Source organism: Heteronotia binoei, chromosome 7 (genome assembly GCF_032191835.1).
Source record: "Heteronotia binoei isolate CCM8104 ecotype False Entrance Well chromosome 7, APGP_CSIRO_Hbin_v1, whole genome shotgun sequence".
Taxonomy (NCBI): Eukaryota; Metazoa; Chordata; class Lepidosauria; order Squamata; family Gekkonidae; genus Heteronotia; species Heteronotia binoei.
This window is the reverse complement of record NC_083229.1, coordinates 53746585-53766792: the sequence shown is the minus strand read 5'-3', so window position 1 is coordinate 53766792 and position 20208 is coordinate 53746585. Positions and strand designations below refer to the sequence as shown.

Below are 20208 nucleotides of genomic sequence, written 5' to 3'. Positions count from 1 at the left end.
AACACCTGAAATACCATCAAATGCAACAAACAAAAAAAGGCAAGAAGTTCTTGGACCCTTGTCTTGTTTCAGATGACAAAAGGGCACTTACACTGGCAGAAGACCAGGGTGATTTTCAGTCATTCCATCTATCCACTGATGACCTACCTGCTAAATGGGACCCCAATTACAGAGTTTCCAGGGGCTCAATGAAGGAGAGACAGGAATATCTCTCTCCATATGCTTCACTTTGCTCACAAAATCACTCAGGAGTCAAGTCACAAAACAAAAATCAGAAAAACAGGTTTAACATTAATGACTGCATAAAACAGTCTTACATTTAGGAACTGTATAATATGTGAAGCTTCCTATATGTATATCAAGTAGGATGATTATCGTCCAATGAAGGAACATATGTTCCATCATTTATTATATAATTCTTTTGCCTTTGACATTTGGACAGTATAGTGGTCTGTGTAAAACAGAAAAATCTGCCCTTTGAAACTAACTGTAATGTTACTTTCTGCCTGTACAACTTTTAAAAATCTTGTGCTTCTTAATAATCTGCTACAATCGTAAAAGGTAGTCATCTCACTTTGACAAAACAGATGAAAAAGTGGTATTAACATTAGAGGTACTTTATGATCAAATATATTAACTGTGACTATTTCTATAACAAACAGAACACAAGTAAAGACTGGCATGTTTTTTAGAAATGATACGTAAATCTAATATGAATGTTGCTTTTTATTATTTAGGAACACTGAATCAAACCATGAGCACTGCAGCCCTCTGCTGGACAACTAGTAAAACAATGTGAACCACAGGTTTGAGAGTCTGCTCAGAACAAATCTCTGCCAAACTAAGTTTGTTTCCATCTCCTCCCCAAGCATGCAGAGCATAACTGAAGGCTTCCTATTTTCAAAAGCCTTGAAATAAAACCCCAGTTTGCTGTGAAGTCTGATCACGGGGCCCTGGCAAAACTGAAGCTTGTTCCTTTCCACAAACCAATACTTTAGAAACCTATGGAGCTTCGGACTTGGTTATGCAAAACCTCTTCCTGTTTTCCTATTCCCCTCACGGACAGCGAGCTAATGAGCAACATCTACTTTCACAGCAAACCATGTGAAACAGTAAACACTGATTTCCCCATCATAGGACTACTACCCCAGTCAGAGCCTTCTCAGTAGTGGCTACAGCATTACAGAAGATCCCTCTCAGTGGTGGACACTGCAAGTAACAAACACACAAATAATACTAAAAGGAGTCTTGTAACACCATAAAGACAGAGCCCTGTGGCGCAGAGTGGTAAGCTGCAGTACTGAAGTCCAAGCTCTCTGCTCACGACCTGAGTTCAATCCCAGCGGAAGCTGGGTTCAGGTAGTCAGCTCAAGGTTGACCCATCATTCCAAGGTCAGTAAAATGAGTGCCCAGCTTGCTGGGGGGAAAGGGTAGATGACTGGGGAAGGCAATGGCAAACCACCCCGTAAAAAGTCTGCCATGAAAACATCGTGATCTATGTCACTCCAGTCGGAAATGACTGGTGCTTTCACAGGGGACTACCTTTACCTTTTAGCACCATAAAGATGGTAAGATTTACTGTGGCCTACATTTTCACTGACTAAAGCCTACTTCATCAGCTACATGTAGCGTATCATGCACTTCATGCATCTGATAAAAGTGACCTCGATTCAACAGAAGTTGGTAACACAATAACTCTTTTGTCTTTAAAGTGCCACAATACTTCTTTTTATTTTTGCTTCAACAGACAATCATGGCTAGTTTGTCGATGTAATCCTAATTTGGAATCCTAATTTACAGAAAGAGTACATGGTTTGTTAGTTCAGATTCTACCGTTTGTCAGAACTCACCATATAAGTGGGAGAGAGAAACAGAATCCATGTAGTGAACCTGAAGCACCCTCAAGGATTGTATGTGTAATATCAAACCATAATACCAGAACCACGGCTGTGTTGGAAGTGTAAAACACAAAGGCATCATCAAGTTAAAGCCAAGTCCAAAGAATTCTCTGAGGAGGTTTTAAGCATGTGCTGAACTCCCCTACTTCAGAGCTCAATCCGGGGGGGGGGGGGAGGAAAGTCTTTTGGGAGCAGACGAGCCGCAATGTGGGCACAGGAAGGGTTTGCGCCGATGCACGAATGGCGCCACCATAGCAGAGGGGAGTTCTGTGGGCGGGGGGCTGCCTGAGCACCACTCTGTCCAAGGACTGTGCCCGAGTGTGGGCGGAAGTAAGGCGGAGCGCGGTCAGGCTTAGGTGGTTTCCTGAGCAGTTTGGCCCATGACACGTTCCCCCCAAGAGGTGCAACTTTATGCCTGCAAAAATGGTGGCATGCCCCATAGGCACTCATTGAAACGAAAAACAAAGGTCACCTCCGCTGCTGTGGAAGCTTGCAAACCCTTTAGGGAGCAGTGTGATTGCCTCACCAATCCCCTTGCGCTTTGGGCTGACGAGCCCCCTCCTCAGCACCCAATCGTGGTCTCACCCCTCCTAGAAATACTTCCGCTCTGGCCTCGCACAACTCAGTTGTTAGGGAGAGGAGTGCGTGGCAGGAAGTTATGCTGGCGAGCTCCCAGCCATACGGACTTAGAGTGGGACAGGTAGGCACAATGGTGATGGGTTTTGCACCTCATGGTTGCTTTGACAGTATCTGTGACTTGCAAGGGGAAGAGAGAGGTCTCTCCCATGGGGCTAACTGTTCGTTTCCAGGTCTCCACAGGTTCCGGGCTCCTGGAGGCTCTGCATGTGAGGACTTTTGCCCATGGCTGGGTAAGTTCCACTGTCTCCCCCCCTGCCTCCCCCTCCCCTCGCTCTCGGCCGCTTGGTGTGCAAGCGTCTCTGGCACGTGAACCAGGCAGTGGGCTCCGGCAGGGGGCATCTGCTAACCTTGCTCCCGTATGCTGCCGCCTGCTCCCTTCCCTTGTGTTGCCTGCTCCCTTCTGCCGTGAGACTGCCCAGCGCGCACCAGGGAAACTGCTGCACTCTGTTCCGGAAAAATAAAGTCTGAGCTGTGCCCTCTGTCATCTCTCCTGCTTGGCATATGCTGCACATTCCCAGGGCAACCCTCCCCTTCTCGTCAGTGGCCTCTCCGAGGGAGTGCCTGGGAGGGTGAGCAGACTTGGTTCTTGGGGGCAGGGAATGGGCTGTGAGCCGCCATGCTGCCCCCTGCGTGGCTGGACAGGGGAGGGGGGGCGTTGCCCCTCAGCCTGTCCGGGCTGACAGCCTAACCAATTGCGCATAGTTGCTGTGTGCTGGGCACTTGGGGGGGGGGGGGGTTTGCTAAAGTGAATGCATGCCCAGCAGCTCACACTCCAAGTTCTGTGGCCCCCAGGGGAGGAGTTCCTTGAACATAGCGGGGGGCGGCAGCAGGGCAACACCGGGGGGGGGACTCCAGGTGGTGGTGTCTTTTGGACTTGGTCTGGCCGCTCCCAGGCACACATTCCAGCTGCTGTCTAGGACAGAGAACTCCTGCACTTGGCACTTCCTGCTTGTCCACGCATGCCCCTGGCCGCCAGCCTGCCAATGGCAGAGTCTCTGACAGCGGGAGGGAGTGGGGGGATTGATGGCCGCGCAGGCTTTTCGCCCCCTCGCCCAGTCATGTGCAACAGACTGGCCAATCCCGTGGTCCCGCGTGAGCCTGTGCCTCCCCCACCCCCGCCTTGGCAGCGGGCCAATTGTGTGCATCTGGGTGGAATCACCATGATGATGGGTTCTCTCTCGCTCGTTAGGCCCATCTTCCCTTTCCTGGCATGGCATACTGTCTCCCCTTTGGAAGCCAACAAGCGGCAGTGTAGATCCGCCCACACCTGAGCGGCCGCCCGCCACATATGTCTGAATTGGCTGCCCTTCTACTGAAATCATAGGAACCTAAAGTACTTGATTTTCAATGACATCCTAAACAATTTACATAAAAAGCAATATAATACACTCACACAAAGAACCGCTATAATACAGACTTTTAAAATCCTTTCTACTCAGACTTAATCTCTGAGCCACTAAAGTAAATAATTTAGGTTAGTACAACACATTATAGAGCCCCATGGTGCAGAGTGGTAAAACTAAAGTACTGCAGTTGGAGCCCTCTGCTCACGACCTGAGTTCGATCCCAGCAAAACTTGTTCAGGTAGCCGGCTCGAGGTTGACTCAACCTTCCATCCTTCCGAGGTTGGTAAAATGAGTATCCAGCTTCCTGGGGGTAAAGTGTAGATGACAGGGGAAGGCAATGGCAAACAACCCTGTAAAAAGTCTGCCATGAAAACGTCATGATGTGACATCACCCCAGAGACGGAAACAACTGGTACTTTACCTTTTTATATAAAGAAAGCAAACCTTAACATGGTCAGGGAGTTTGTGTATGTCAGTGAAGCTGAGAGCAATATCTGTCCAGAGGCTAATCTAGCACAGTCACTCAAGGAAGAATGGTGACAGCTGAGACACCAGACTAAGATCCACCCCCTTCAGGAATCAATCAAGCAGAACAGAATGGACAGGTGATGGGGACAGAGAGCTTCTTGAAGGGTAGCTACTGGGCAGCAGCAGTAGTAGAAGGTGACACTAGCTTGGGGACCTATCACAGACAATGGCAGTGACACTTCAGCTAACCCTGGTTAGTACTGTGCAGAAGGCAGCAATGGTAAACCACTTCGGATCATCTCACACCTTGATGAAACAATCCAAAACCCCCCATAACATATAGTGCTAGAAGATGGAAACCACAGATCAGATAGCACTCAATCAGCTATTGGGGAGAAGTAGAGCACAAGTACAAGCAGCAATATGACACACCTGGATCGAAGCAAGAAGGATGTTCGGTTGTTGATGTGAATGAATGCAAAAGGACAAACAGCAGGAACACATGTAAGCTTAAAATCATAAAATGAGAAATGGAACATTTAAAATTGCAATCCTGGGGGTGATGTACTAAAGTGGACTGGATGGGGACATTTTTGTCAGTGTTTTACTCAGGAAATGACAAGCACAGAAAAAACAGAGTTGCTCTAATAGTGTGGCGAGATGAGGCACAAGCAATCAGAGGCTAGGGTGCAAAGTCTGACTAATATAAGACTTCATAGAAAGCCTAATAACATAATCATTAAAGTTTACACCCCAACTACAGATGCTGAAGAGGAAGAAACTGAAAGTTTTCGTGCAAGAATCCAGGAAAAAGTTGATCACACACCTAAACAAGATGTACAGATAATCATAGGTGATTGGAATGCAAAAGTGGGAAACAAAATAGAATCAATTATTGTCAGAAAATATGGACTTAGGAGCATGAAAAGAAGTAGGAGAGCAACTCATAGAATTATGTGAAGACAATAAGCTGTTCAAATACAAACATGTTTCAGCCAACTAGACAGACAATTGTACATATGAGCATCACCAAACACAAATGCAGAAATCAAATAGATTACATAATCAGAAGCAGAAGATGAAGTTCTATTCTCTCTGCTAAAATAAGACCAAGAGCTGATTGTCCTGCAAATTATGGATTGTTAATGTTGAAAATTAGACTAAAGCTGAAGAATAACAACTAAAGATTCACAGTGGCAAAATACACTCTAAATAACATACCTGAAGAGTTTAAAGACTATGACCGATTTCGCACTCAGCTTCTCTGCACAGTGTCCGTCGGATTTCCCACTATCTGTGCCAGAGTTACGGGAAGTGTCGCGGCTTTTGCGCAGCAAACAGAAACCACTAAAAACCAGTTTCTGTTTGCTGCACAAAAGCCACAACACTTCCTGTAACTCCAGCGCAGATAGTGGGAAATCCGATGGACGCTGCACAAAGAGGAACGTGACTGCGGGGTAAGCTGAGCTCGAAATCGGTCTATGTCAAGAATAGATTTGCATTACTAAGCTCAAGTGAATGGGAACTGGAAGAAATATAGTTTGAAACCAGAGATATTATCAAGTACGAATGCACATATTCCTGTAACAAAAAAAAAAAAAAGAAAAGCCTTGATAAGTGACTGAGGGAAACTCTTAAAATTGCTAAAGATAGACAAGAAGGAAAAGTAAAATGTGACAGAAGCAGAAGTCTAAATGCAGTATTCCAGTGACTAGCACATAGAGATAAAGAAACAAAGAATTGTTATAAAACCCAGAATGAATATACAAGAACAAAAAAGGAAGAACAAGAGACCTGTTCCACAAGTTCCAAGAAATCAAGGGGAATTTTAAAGCACAGTTAGGTATGCTTGAAAGATCAACATGGAAAATAAACTATAAATAAAAGCAGAATCTTTTGAAGATCAGCATTTTTGAAAGTGAAGTAAAAACTATACTCAAAGCAACTGGGAGAAACAAATCACCAGGAGTAGACAGAATATCAATGGAGCAAGTCACAGAAATGGAGTCTATCACAATCTTAACACAAATATGCCAACAAATACGGAAAACAAAACAATGCCACACAAACTGGAAATGCTCAAATACATTCCAGTTCCAAAAAAAAGAGTCAGAAAAGGAAGAACTACAGATCATATTGCAACTTTGCAACACTGCATAGCAATGGTGTGACTCCAAAAAATGCAGCTTCACACACAGGTACAAAATGAATACATAACAGCCAACATGTGGCCCAGCCCAACATGGCTCAACCATACCTGACATGGCCCAGCCCAATGAGGTCTCATTTATGTCAGATCTGGCCCTCATAACAAATGAATTTGACACCCATGGTATACATCATGAAAAGCTAAGGTTGGTTTTAAAAGAAACAGGTGTTACACAACATCTGATTATTTTTGATGCACAACCTATACTCTGGACAAAAGTCTACTGATTATGGGGAATTGACATGAATATGGAGAATCAGAAGAGTTTCCAATTGGCAACTGTGTCAGACAAGGACGTACTTTATCTCCATATCTGTTCAATCTGTATGCAGAACATATAATAAACATAGATGGATTAGATTTAGATGAAAGTGGAGTAAAAATTGGTGGATATCTGAGATATGCAGATGATACCACATTACTGGCAGAAAATAGTGAAGACCTGAAACAACTCCTGATGAAGGTTAAAGCAGAAAGTGCCAAAGGAGAATTACAGATGAACATCAAGAGGACAAATGTAATGACTAGGGATGGGCATAAACTACTGAGAATTACACTCATTAAGGCTGACATGAAGAAACTGAAATTGTTCAAGATTTATTCATCAACTGAAAAGGACATTGCAACCAATAAATCAGAAGGAGATTGAGACTAGGAAGGGCAGCCATAAGGAGCTAGAAAGATCCTTAAACTGAAGGATGTGTTGCTGATGACCAAATTCATGACATCAAATACTACAGTATTCCCCATTACTATGTATGAGTGGGAAAGTTGGACAGGGAAGAAAGCTGACATGAAGGAAGTTAATTGATTTGACTCAAATATGGGGTATTTTTCAGGTTTGTAGAAAGGTCTTTCTTATCTAGTCACCAGATTTAAGTATCCTCAGATTTGGCCAATGTGGCTATTAGAATATATGATGATTTGATTTATATCCCCCCTCCCTGCCAAAGCAGGCTCGGGGCGGCTCACAGTATAAAACCCACAACAAACAATTAAAAACGATACATATTATAAAAATTACACATTCAATAGTTAAAACAATCAGAGTAATTTGGTGCTAATCTCTTTGATATTACATGTTATCAGTGGCGACAGTATCTCTTCAGTTTCCCTACAGTAAAGGCTCAGCATCAGTTGAAAGCCAACCAGAAGAGAGAGGTCTTATAGGCCTTACAAAACTGGACAAGGTTCTGCAAGGCCCTCACTTCCTCTGGTAGTTGATTTCACCAGTAGGGGGCTGCAATCGAGAAGGCCCTCTCACTAGTGCTCTTTAATTTGCCTCCTTTGGCCCAGGGATTCCTAATAGATTTTGAGATCCAGATTGAAGTACACTCTGCGGAACGTGTGGGGAGAGATGGTCCCTAAGGTAGGCAGGTCCTAGGCCATACAGGACTTTAAAGGTAATAACCAGCACCTTGTAGCAAATCTGGTATACTATTGGCAGCCAATGCAGTTCCCGCAGTTCCAGCTGTATGTGCTCTAACCTGGGAAGCCCCAATAGCAGCCTGGCCGCCGCGTTCTGCACTAGCTGTAGTTTCCGGGTTTGACACAGGGGCAGCCCTAAGTATAGGGCATTACAGTAGTCCAACCTCGAGGTGACAGTTGCATGGATCACCGTTGCCAGGTCATCGCACTCCAGGAAGGGGACAGACTGCCTCACCTGCCTAAGATGGAAGAAAGCAGATTTAGCAGTGGCTGTTATCTGGACCTTCATTGTCAAGGCAGGCTCCAGCGGCACCCTCAAGCTTCTTCTGACCTTGTGCGCCATTGTCAGTGGCGCACCGTCAAATGCTGGTAAGGGGATTTCCCTACCTAGACCGCTGCGACTCAAGCAAAGGACATCTGTCTTCACTGGATTCAGCTTCAAGCAACTCAGCCTAAGCCATCCTGCTACGGCTTGCAACGTCAGATCTAGATTTTCTGGAACACAGCCAGGCTGGCCATCCATCAGCAGATAGAGCTGGGTATCATCAACGTACTGGTGGCAACCCAACCCATACCTCCGGGCAATCTGGGCAAGTGGGCGCCTGTAGATATTAAACAACATCGGGGAGAGCACCGCCCCTTTAGGCACCCCACAATTAAGCACGTGCCTCCAGGACAGCTTTCCCCCAATTGCCACCCTTTGTCCCCGACCATCTAGGAAAGAAGAAAGCCATTGCAAGGCCAACCCCTGAATCCCTGCGTTGGTGAGATGGCAGGTCAGTAACCGATGGCCGTCCGTATCGAACACAGCCTATAGGTCTAACAACATCAGTATTGCCAAGCCGCCTCGGTCCAGATGCTGCTGGAAGTCATCCACCAGGGCGACCAGCACTTTTTCCGTCCCATGACCTGGGCAAAAGCCAGACTGGTGGGGGTCTAAAACAGAAGCGTCATCCAGAAAACTCTGTAACTGTAGCGCTACTGCCCTTTCAATAATTTTACCCCAAAAGGGTAAATTCAAGACCGACCAATAGTGTGCCAATTCAGCTGGGTCTAATGTAGGTTTTTTCAAGAAAGGGCAGACCACAGCCTCTTTAAGAGGCATTGAAAAAAGCCCTTCAGAGAGGGATCTATTTACGATATCCCGTATAGGATATCTGAGCTCCCTCTAGCAAGCTTTAATTAGCCAGGAGGGGCAAGGGTCCTAATCACAGGTTGTTGGGCACACAGTGGAGAGGATTCTGTCAACTTCCTCCAGGCTGAGTGTATCAAAGCAATCAAAACTGGCCCAGAAGACAGACTTGGGGCCTCGAGTTCACGTACTGTTTCCAATGTGGTGGGAAGGTCGTGGCGGAGCAAAGAGATCTTATCTGCAAAAAAGTTCATGAAAGCCTCACAGCCAATCTCCAATTTCCTAAAGTTTTGTCTGCCTTGCGGGCAGTGTTGTAAGAGTCCGAATTGTGTTAAACAATTGTGCCGGGCACAAAGTCGCGGATGCAATCTTGGCCGTAAAGTAAGTTTTCTTTGTGGCTTTGACTGCCATCTCATAGGACCTCATAAACTCTCTATAAGATGTTCTCGTCGCTTTGTCTTGAGTACGCTGCCATTGCCTCTCTGAGCCCTCGTTTCATCTGCCGCGATTCCGGGGTATACCCCGATGATAGCTTAGAACGAGGATGCAGAAGATGCCAAGGTACAATCTCATCGATGGCTTTGGAAAGCTGGCCATGCCAAGACTCAACCAGGTCATCCAGAGAATCGCCAGAGGGGCAGGAATCCCATAGAGCCATTTGGAACTGCTCAGGGTCCATCAGGCTTTGCGGGCGAGCCAAAAGATGCTCACCATCTAAACGGGCTTGGGGTGGGACATCCATACAAGCCTTGAGGGCATAATGGTCCGACCATGGCACTGCTTCAGCAGTAATACCATCCACTAAGACTCCCGCCGCAAAGTTCAAATCTAGCATGTGCCCCGTCTGGTGAGTGGCTGTTGTAATAAATTGGGAGAGTTCCAGTGATGCCATGGATGACACTAGGTCCATCGCTTAAATGGTGGTCATGTCATCAGCATGAACATTGAAGTCACCCAGGATCAAGAGCCTTGGGTACTTCAATGCCCAGCCTGTTACGGCCTCCATCAGGGACAGTAAGGCGCCGGCCGGTGCGTTAGACGGTACACCAGTCATATCGCCAACCTCTCCCCTACGTCCCACACCAGACCGGCACATTCAATGCCATTGATCTCTGGGGCCGAGAGAGCCCGGAAGAAGTAAGCCTCTCGTATGAATCGAGCCACCCCTCCCCTTTGCCTGCCAGTCCATGATTGGTGAAAGATTGAGTATTCTGGGGGAGCCGTTTGGGAGATAGCTACAGTCTCCCCGTCTTACACCCAAGGTCTCTGTCACACAAGCCAGGTCCACGTCCTGCTCAAGCAGGAAATCCTGAAGGACTGAGATCTTATTATTTATGGACCTGGCACTGCATAACACCAATGATGGAGGCAAGTAATTCAGCCTGACCCCACTACCTGCCACCGTTGGGATGGGACACATTCTGGAAGGGGGCTGAGTGCTTCCAAATCTTGGCCTCCTTCCCTTATAGTGATGTTCCCACCGTCATATCTTCCCCTCCCCAGGAGTACTGGAATCCCCAGACCAGTCATCCCCTACTGGTCTCTGCCACAGCCTCAGACCAGTTGTACAAGAACACAGCTCACCACCCAGCAACTAACTAACTCACTAACCCTTTTCACCCTTGCCAATCCAAGTCATCTTCCTAATTTTGTCTATACCTGCCAATTAATCTAGTCTAATATTTAAGTAATATTTAAAACCCCCAAACCCTGCTAATCTCCTCTTTAATTAGCTAATAATAATTCAATCAATTCTACTAGCTCCTTAATTGTAAAACCCTCCCAATCAAATTGATACACCCCTAATATGATTAATTCATAGGGTCATTAATTCATAGGATGGCCATAGGTTGGAAGCAATTTAGCAGTTTTTAAGACACACACACAACAGCCAAGATAATCCCCAGCCTCTCTAATGAAAATAATCTCAAACAGAAGGGCAGGGAACATCTGCGGCCTGAACCCTTGCCTTGCCATTGCTAGTCATAATAGACAATACTGGGGTAGATGTATAAATGGTGTGACTCCACATAAAGCAGATTCACACATAGGTACAAAATGAATACATAATGGCACCCTGTTATAAATTAATCCAGTTGATTAGTCCTATTTTGCAAATACCCTTACTTTGAAAGATTTTTAAGAATATCTAAACAAAAACTGACTAGAAAGAAAATCAAAACTTACAGATCTCAATACCTTAGCAAGAAGCAAGATTTGTATAACATTACTCTAACAAATGTTTACAAAAAAAATGGCGGCGGCAGTGGAAGCCTAGACACTAGGGCTCCCGCTGTTACTAACACCTATTAACAGCAATAACTATCAATAACATCAACACTGATACTACAGCGACTGCACTGATACATCTAAGTGATATAGAAGCAACGAATAAGCAACAACTAAGAGTAAACAGCTGAACGAATGTCGAACCCCACCTGCAAACAACGGAGGCAGAGGCTGGGCCTGGTGCTGAGGCGGAGGAGAGACGCGACCACGAGCTGCCGTGCGGGGGAGTCTGGGTGAGACTGCGGGAGGTGCGGAGCCACAGAAAAGCGGAGGCCGGGTGAGACTGCGGGAGGTGCGGAGCCGCAGAAACGCGGAGGCAGGAGCCAGGCGGCCCGCTGGGAACGCCGAGGACGAGCTGCGGGGGTCGGCCGGGGGGCTGCCACGAGTGGAGGCTGGGAAGCGGCTGCGGAGTTGTGTGGAGCTTGAGGAGCAGCACGGACAGTGAGCGGGCAGTGGACCGTCCTCGGGACGTGGGTCTTGGTGGGCGCTCTCTGGCCCCCGCCCCCTCGCCCTCCTCCCCGCCCCCCTCCTTGCTCCCTCCATCTTCACCCCCACCCCCACCCTTTCCATCTACAGACGCTACCCAGCGTGGCCGACCCAACGGCCTGGATACTCCCCGACAGAGAAGCCCTGTACAGGGCTCAGGGGAGCCCAGGAGTGTGTCGAGCCGCAAGGGATCGGAGACGAAGAGTGTGTTTAAACATCAACTGCACTGGCATCTGCACTTTATCAGCACCTAGGACCAACTTATAAGTATGACTTTAAGATCTGTAACCCATAGACAATATACACCGCCACCCCCTCTACAGAATATTCGGACTTACAACTTATTAATTAATTGAGCGCTGACCACTAATGGAAATTTGTCAAAATTGTTATTAATTAATTTATTTGATTTTTAGCCAATTAATTAGTGACTGATTATTTATAATATATTTATATATCAGATTATATATATCTATATTTATAACTTTTAGCATATTAATTAGGAAGGGGTGGGAGGGATTATTTATTAATAGTGCTAGAACCGATTAAATTTATGTAATGTAATGTAATGTAAAATTTTATTTGTATCCCGCCCTCCCCCGCCGAAGCAGGCTCAGGGCGGCTAACAACATTTAAGGTGAACCACACAATAATAAAACAATAAATTCACATTAAATTCACATTAAAACCAATCAATGATTAAAACATTAGTAAAAACATTAGTAAAATTTATAATATTTTACTAATTGATTGGAAGGGAGACTGGGACGTGCTATTAAATTAATTAAGTTAAGATATAAGTAGTGTGTTAGCAGTTAAGAATAGGAGGGACTGGCGGGGGGGGGTAAATTGAACGGCAGGTGGAGATAAATTGGGAGACAAATTGGGAGGGGGCCATACTGTGAGCTCATTCCAGGCAGGTGCAGATGTTTGCCCAAGGGATTCCAGTGCTCCTGGGGAGGGGAAGATATGACGGTGGGAATAGACAGATATATAAGGGAAGGAGACAGAGACAAAACGGTGCTCGGCCACCTTCCAGTCTACTTCCCATCCCAATGGTGGCAGGTAGTGGGGCCAAGAGGAAATGCTCGTCTCCGTCACTGGTGTTATGCAACGCCAGGTCCATTAACAATAAGACCTCGACCCTTAAGGAGTTTCTGCTCCAACAGGATGTGGACCTGGCTTGCGTGACCGAGACCTGGGTGCGGGATGGAGAGACAGTAGCTCTCTCCCAGATGACCTCCCCCCAAGTTACTCGGTCTTTCACCAGTCACGGAATAACGGGCGGGGGGGAGGGGTGGCGTTGTTCATATGGGAGGGTTACTCCTTTCGAGCTCTCCCGGCCCCAAAGATCGATGGTATCGAATGTGCCGGTCTGACGTGGGATGTTGGAGGGGGGTTGGCGATCTGGCTGGTGTACCATCCGCCTAACGCACCAGCTAGCGCCTTACCATCACTATTGGAGGCAGTGGCGGGCTGGGCATTGGAGTACCCGGGGCTTATGGTCCTGGGCGACTTCAATGTCCATGCCGATGACACGGCCTCCACTCAGGCGATGGACCTAGTGTCTTCCATGGCGACACTGGGGCTCTCTCAGTTTGTCACAACTCCCACGCATCAGGCCAGGCACACACTAGACCTGATCTTTGCGTCTGGGATTTTGGTGAACGATATCGCGGTTGAAGCGGTTCCATGGTCGGATCACCTAGCCCTTAAGGCCCGTATGGAGACATCGCCCCAACCCTGTATGGGCGGAGAGCCCATTTTGGCTTGCCCCCAGGGCCTGATGGACCCGGAACGGTTCCAAACAGCCCTGAGGGATCCCTGGCCCACTGGCAATTCCCTCGATGACCTGGTGGAAGTCTGGCAAGGCCAGCTATCCAGGGCTATTGATGAAATTGCACCTCGGCGCCCTCGTGTGAGGCTGGCTCCATGGTATACCTTGGAGTTACGCCAGCTGAAACAAGGGCTCAGACGACTAGAGAGGCGGTGGAGGCATACTTGGGACGAAGCGACGAGAACATCCTATAGAACGTTTATGAGGTCTTATGAGATGGCAGTTAAGGCTGCAAAGAAAGATTACTTTGCAACCAAGATTGCCTCTGCAAATTCGCGCCCAGCACAATTGTTTAGAGTAATTGGGGACCTTATAACATTGCCACAAGGCAAACCAAACGTTAGAGAATTAGAGATAGGCTGTGAGGCATTTGCAAAATACTTTGCAGATAAAATCTCGTCGCTCCGCCAAGACCTGCCTATCACATTAGATACAGTAAGTGAAACTGAGGCTACGCACCTGTCTTCGGATTTAGTGCTGGGCCACTTCGACCCACTCAGCCTGGAGGAAGTCGATGGAATCCTCTCTGCTGCTCGCCCAACAACATGTGATTTGGACCCTTGCCCCTCTTGGCTGATTAAATCCTGCCAGAGGGAGCTTAGATGTCCTTTACGGGACATCATAAATAGATCCCTCTTAGAGGGGCATTTTCCAACACCTCTGAAAGAGGCCTTGGTCCGCCCCCTCCTGAAAAAATCTACAGCAGACCCGGCCGAATTGGCAAATTATCGACCGGTGTCTAATTTACCATTCTTAGGTAAAATTACTGAGAGGGCAGTGGCGTTGCAGCTACAGAGGTTTCTAGATGACGCTTCTTTCCTAGACCCGTGCCAGTCTGGTTTCCGGCCGGGCCACGAGACCGAGACGGTCCTGGTCGCCTTGGTAGATGACCTCCAGCGGCAACTGGATCGAGGCGGTGTGGCAGTGCTGATGTTACTAGATCTGTCGGCTGCATTTGATACAGTCAACCATCAGCTGCTGATCCATCGCCTCGCCGACATAGGGGTTAGGGGGTTGGCCTTACAATGGCTTTCCTCCTTCCTCATGGGTTGGGGACAAAGGGTGGCGATTGGGGGTGAGCGATCTCAGAGGCGCACACTAGACTGTGGGGTACCTCAGGGAGCAGTTCTCTCCCCGATGTTATTCAACATCTATATGCGCCCCCTTGCCCAGATTGCCCGGAGGTTTGGGCTGGGTTGCCATCAATATGCAGATGACACCCAGCTCTATCTGCTAATGGACGGACGGCCCGCCTCCGCCCCGGGGAACCTGGACCAGGCTTTACAGGCTGTTGCAACGTGGCTTAGGCTGAGTGGGCTGAAGTTGAACCCGGCAAAGACAGAGGTTCTCTGTGTGGGTCGTGGCGCTCTGGGGAAGGAAATATCTCTCCCGGCCTTCGATGGTGCGCCGCTGAAGGCGACGCAACAGGTAAAGAGCTTGGGTGTTTTACTGGAGCCTTCGTTATCAATGGAGGCCCAGATAACAGCCACTGCCAAGTCAGCATTTTTCCATCTGAGGCGGGCGAGGCAGTTGGCCCCTTTCCTAGAGCGTCAGGACCTAGCAACGGTGATCCATGCAACGGTCACCTCAAGACTGGACTACTGTAACGCCCTCTACCTGGGGCTGCCTCTGTGCCGGACCCGGAGGTTGCAGCTAGTGCAGAAGGCGGCGGCCAGGCTGTTGCTAGGTCTCCCAAGATGGGAGCATATACGGCCGGGGCTACGCAAACTGCACTGGCTGCCGATTGTATACCGGGTCCAGTACAAAGTGCTGGTCATCACCTTTAAAGCCCTATATGGCCGAGGACCGACCTACCTGAGGGACCGTCTCTCCCAGTACGAGCCCCAGAGAGCACTGAGGTCAGTAGGGAAAAACAAATTGACCATCCCTGGGCCAAAAGAACTTCAGAATACCCGCGCACGGGCCTTTTCTACCGCGGCCCCATTCCTTTGGAATCAGCTCCCAGAGGAGGTGCGGGCCCTGCGGAGCCTTGATCAGTTCCGCAGGGCCTGCAAGACCACCCTCTTCAAGCTGGCGTTTATGAATTGCTGAATTATAAGTGTGTAACAAAGGAAAACGCCAAAACGGTCCAGTTCAGGATCTTGCTATTATTATGTCAACTGACAGGGATAGCGTCAAACAACAATGTTACTGTCAAATTTAGTAATTTAGTAATGTTTTAATTAAGTAGTGATTGGTTTTAATATGTTAATTTAATGTTTTTATTTACTGTATTGTTTATTTACGAATGCTGTTAGCCGCCCTGAGCCTGCTTTGGCGGGGGAGGGCGGGATACAAATAAAATTTTACTCACTTACTTACTTGTTCCCACGACAAGCAACACTACTGTATTCAGCAAATCAGGTGACTATCTCACAAAACTCTACTATGATTAAGACATTTATATACAGACTTTCCACTCTGAAAAGTCTAAAAAAACATTTTCACAAATATTAAAATATTAAAACTACAATAAACAAAAATTCTAAAAAATGAGAAAACCTGTACAGTATTCACTAGAAGATATCTCTGCATTAGAAAGCTAAACTGGCAGGCATCTTACTCTTAAAAGAAACAAATCCTTTCCTTGGACAGGAGTGAAAAAGCTAAAGGAAACGAAGAAGAAACAAAATTCCTTGGGTTGGATCCACCAGAGAATTCCCATTCACAGAGTGATTTTCACACACAGAGTGCAATTTTCTTTCCTCCAAGCTGCAGTCCAAAATACCTGCTGAAATGCTGTTCAACACCTTTGTAGGTACATGACTCCTGATTCTGCAATATTTAACTAAGAATGAGATTATTCCATTTAATGTACACTTCCGGGACTAGATTTATATCTGAGTGTATGGTCACTTACAGTTTCTCTGTTGGGGTTATGTACTGGCTTAATGCCCTTAGTAGCAGGAGTATGGTACTTGCCTTCGCTTTACTATCTAGGTGTTATTACTTCTTTCCTTCGCCTGTTTTCCCTGATGATATGTGGGTTTTTGATGAAATAAATTATTTAATTTTTTTAAGAAAAGAAAAAAGAAATGCTGTTTGGGGGTTGGGAAGATGGCGGGGGGGGGGGGATCACACTGCAGGCAAAAAACCTTTTATCCATTGAAATGCTCCAGAGAATACAAGCCTAGTTCCTATTTGCTGCCAATTTGGAAATTAGAAATTTTTACTTCTAAATTTTAGCTAAAAACTATTTAACAAAAAGACTGAATTTCCAACACAGAATATTTTTAAACATCTAGGCAAATGAGACAGACTAAATAGGATTTAGAATAAAGACACCATGAGTTCCTAAAGGTACAGTAGTTTGTTTAGTTTACTAGTACTGCAAGGGGGGGAGGACTATTTCTAGGACATCATTAAAACCAGGCAGGAATCTATTAACTACTATTACTATGTTATTCAGCTGCAAAGAAGAGGAATGGAGGGAAAGATTTGGTCAAAATACTAAATAAAATTGGTCCCTGCCTAACTTTATAAAATCAAGACAAAAAGTCTATTATGTCTTCTTGTTGTTCTTTTGGCCTAATCACAACATGATATTTTTGACAAGACAACTAATTCTGTTTACAACTTAATTCTTCAAAGCTGAATTTCATAGATACACATAGAGAGAAATTCAAAAGTTCAGTAACTTCTATTATGACAAAAAAAAGGATAAGCACATGCTCAGTGTAAGATCCACATTTAAAGGTGATCATTCTGTTTATTTCATTTTTTCATTTAAAAAAAACACAGCTGAAACAAGAGTAACCGAAGAGACCAGTGGCACCTTTAAGACCAACAAAGTTTTACCTTGAGTAAAACCTTGGCCTTAAAGGAGCTACTGGACTCAAACTTTGTTCTACTGCTTCAGACCAACATGGCTACCCACCTGGATCTAAGGGCAACCAAGTTAACCCAGAGCCGAGATACTGAGAAATACTACGGAAAGTGGCACATATCTTACCTGGGTTGTTATTAACATTATTTTTGGGTGGTCTTGGTGTTGGCTTGGGTAGAGTAGTTTCACTCAGAGCTTTGCTAGCAGCAGAATGATGAGCCTTTTTAATACTGCTTCCTTCAGCTTCCCATGTCTGTTCTCCAAGAGTCAGCTGCACTGTGAACATCTCCAAAGACATTAAAAGACAGATGTCAGTAAGATCAAACACTGACAAAGTCTCCTACAAAAGAACTACATTCTTTGATGGGTCATGCAATTTGATTTAGGGATGAGAACTAGTGTAGACTGAAGTTTTTATGACACATTTTTGACTTATCAGTGTGTGGATATTGTGAGGCAAAGCACCCCTGGACCCCGCCCTTCAAGGGTTACTGTGAATGGTTATGGGCTTGTTCCATCCTGCAGGTGTTACTAATTGGTCTCTCAGCCTACACAGTCCTTCAAGGCCAGAGCTGGAAGTGTGGAAATTAGCTTCTCAAGAGAACCTGCAGCCCACAGGATGGGAGAGGGGAATCAGGAGTGATGAGGTAGTTTTCTAGAGTTCCAGCAAGAATGTGTCCTGATTGGGTATCATCACAACCTGATGCTGCTTGGCCAAAAACTATAATTGGGTTAAGGGCCTGGGTAAGGTAGCTAGCTTGGATTTTGATGGATTGAGGGTTCTATGCTTATACTGCAATAGAGATATTGAGAATGCATGAGCTATGGCCTTTGCTTCTTGGACTTAAGTATTGCAGGACATGTAAGACAGAGATGTTCCACTAGGCATTTGGTTGAGGACAGTGACCATCTTCCATTTGGCTGGCGCTCTTGTTTCTCCAACTTCTCCACCCATGAGGCAGTGACATACTTTGGCAGTTGCATTGCCATCTGACTGGTAATTTATTGTTGCACATTTTTATGATTTTAAGTTTTTTATTATAATTATGTAAGTATTTCATTGATGTTTACTGCCCTGAGTCCTGTCCCATGGGGGGGGGGTAGTCTAAAAACTGAACTAAATAAATAAACAAAATACAAAGGTTTGTGCCTTCTAAAGTAGGTTCTGAAAATATGTCAGATAGTTATGCTACAGTTCTTGTTTTCCTGCTGTATGAACTTCATGCATTGTATTGCTTGTAGATAAAATGTTTTTTTACAGAAATTAAATAAAACTTCATATAATTTTTTTAAAAAATAAAGAAAGCTTTGGTTACTCATGTACAACAGCCCTGGGGACCCACAGGGTTCAGCTTTGAGAAAAGCTGGCCTCCCTCACTGAAGTTTGCCCATCATTCTTTGGCACATATTAAGATCTCCAATCGCTCCAGGTGAAATCGCATCTGTGATTATTTATGCCTTGCTGTTGTACTATTGTACTATTTAGTTGTTTTAAATATTGTTATACATCTATTAATGTATGTATTTTATTTATCTCGATGCGATCTGCTCTGAGCCCGCCCACAGAGAGGGCAGAATATAAGTCCAAATAAATAAATAAATAACTTTTAAAGTGCCTTTTGATTCATGATACTGCCCACATTTCTGATTCAGAGCAATGGTGGGATAACAGATACCTCATAAACTGTTGTTGAAAAATAAACACATAGAATTTTATTTTAGACCTATTTATTTTAGACCTATTAATAATCACAGTCTAGTTCTTCCAAGGTTTATTTTTTTCTTCGTGGCAGTTTCATCTATTCTATAAAGTGGGGATATGTTTATAAATATCTTTGTGTAAAGAACTCAGTTCTTCTGTCTTTTGTCATGTTTAGATAAATGAAGAACTAACAGTACATTGCTTCATTTTTTGATTTAGCTGGTTTAGCCCATTGTAAAGGTGCTATATCACAGACCTGAAAAAAATATTATCTGGATGGTTCTCAGTTTGCCAGTCCTGCCTGGGTACTCCTATATCTGTCCACCCCCCCTCCAGGAGAGGGGTGCAAACAGTCCTTAAATTTTAAGGACTGGGATTTAAATAATTTCTTTCTAGAGATTGCTAAAAAGCAGACTAGGAAGGGAAGGCATCATGATATAGCCCAATCTTGTCAGTTCTCAGAAACTAAATACAGTCAGTACTTGGAAGAGAGACAATGGTGGAAGACTTTACAGAGGAAAGCAATGGCAAACCACCTTTGAATCTCAATTGCCTTGAGAGCTAGTAGCTGGGGTCACCGTATGTCTGCTGTCACTTGACAGTATTTTACACACACACACACACAGACAAATCAGACTATGTATGGGATGTACATGACAACTGATACTTAGGACCAACTAAAATGCAACATTTGCCAGGGAAGTTACAGTAAGTAGAAATTACTTGAGGGGAGGGACGGTGGCTCAGTGGTAGAGCATTTGCTTGGTAAGCAGAAGGTCCCAGGTTCAATCCCCAGCATCTCCAACTAAAAGGGTCCAGGCAAAATAGGTGTGAAAAACCTTAGCTTGAGACCCTGGAGAGCCACTGCCAGTCTGAATAGACAATACTGACTTTGATGGACCGAGGGTCTGATTCAGTATAAGGCAGCTTCATATGTACTCTTATGCT

At 45.6% G+C, this 20208-nt stretch overlaps 1 protein-coding gene across 2 annotated transcripts in view; it reads right to left on the bottom strand.

Annotated features, from left to right (window-relative positions):
- Positions 1 to 20208, bottom strand: part of STAU2 (staufen double-stranded RNA binding protein 2) — a 228102-nt gene that overhangs the window by 195425 nt on the left and 12469 nt on the right. For both annotated transcript variants that reach the window (XM_060243645.1, XM_060243644.1), the window contains exon 4: positions 17685 to 17844. In XM_060243645.1, coding sequence (XP_060099628.1) covers positions 17685 to 17844 — 160 coding nt within the window. The remainder of the gene's footprint in view (positions 1 to 17684; positions 17845 to 20208) is intronic.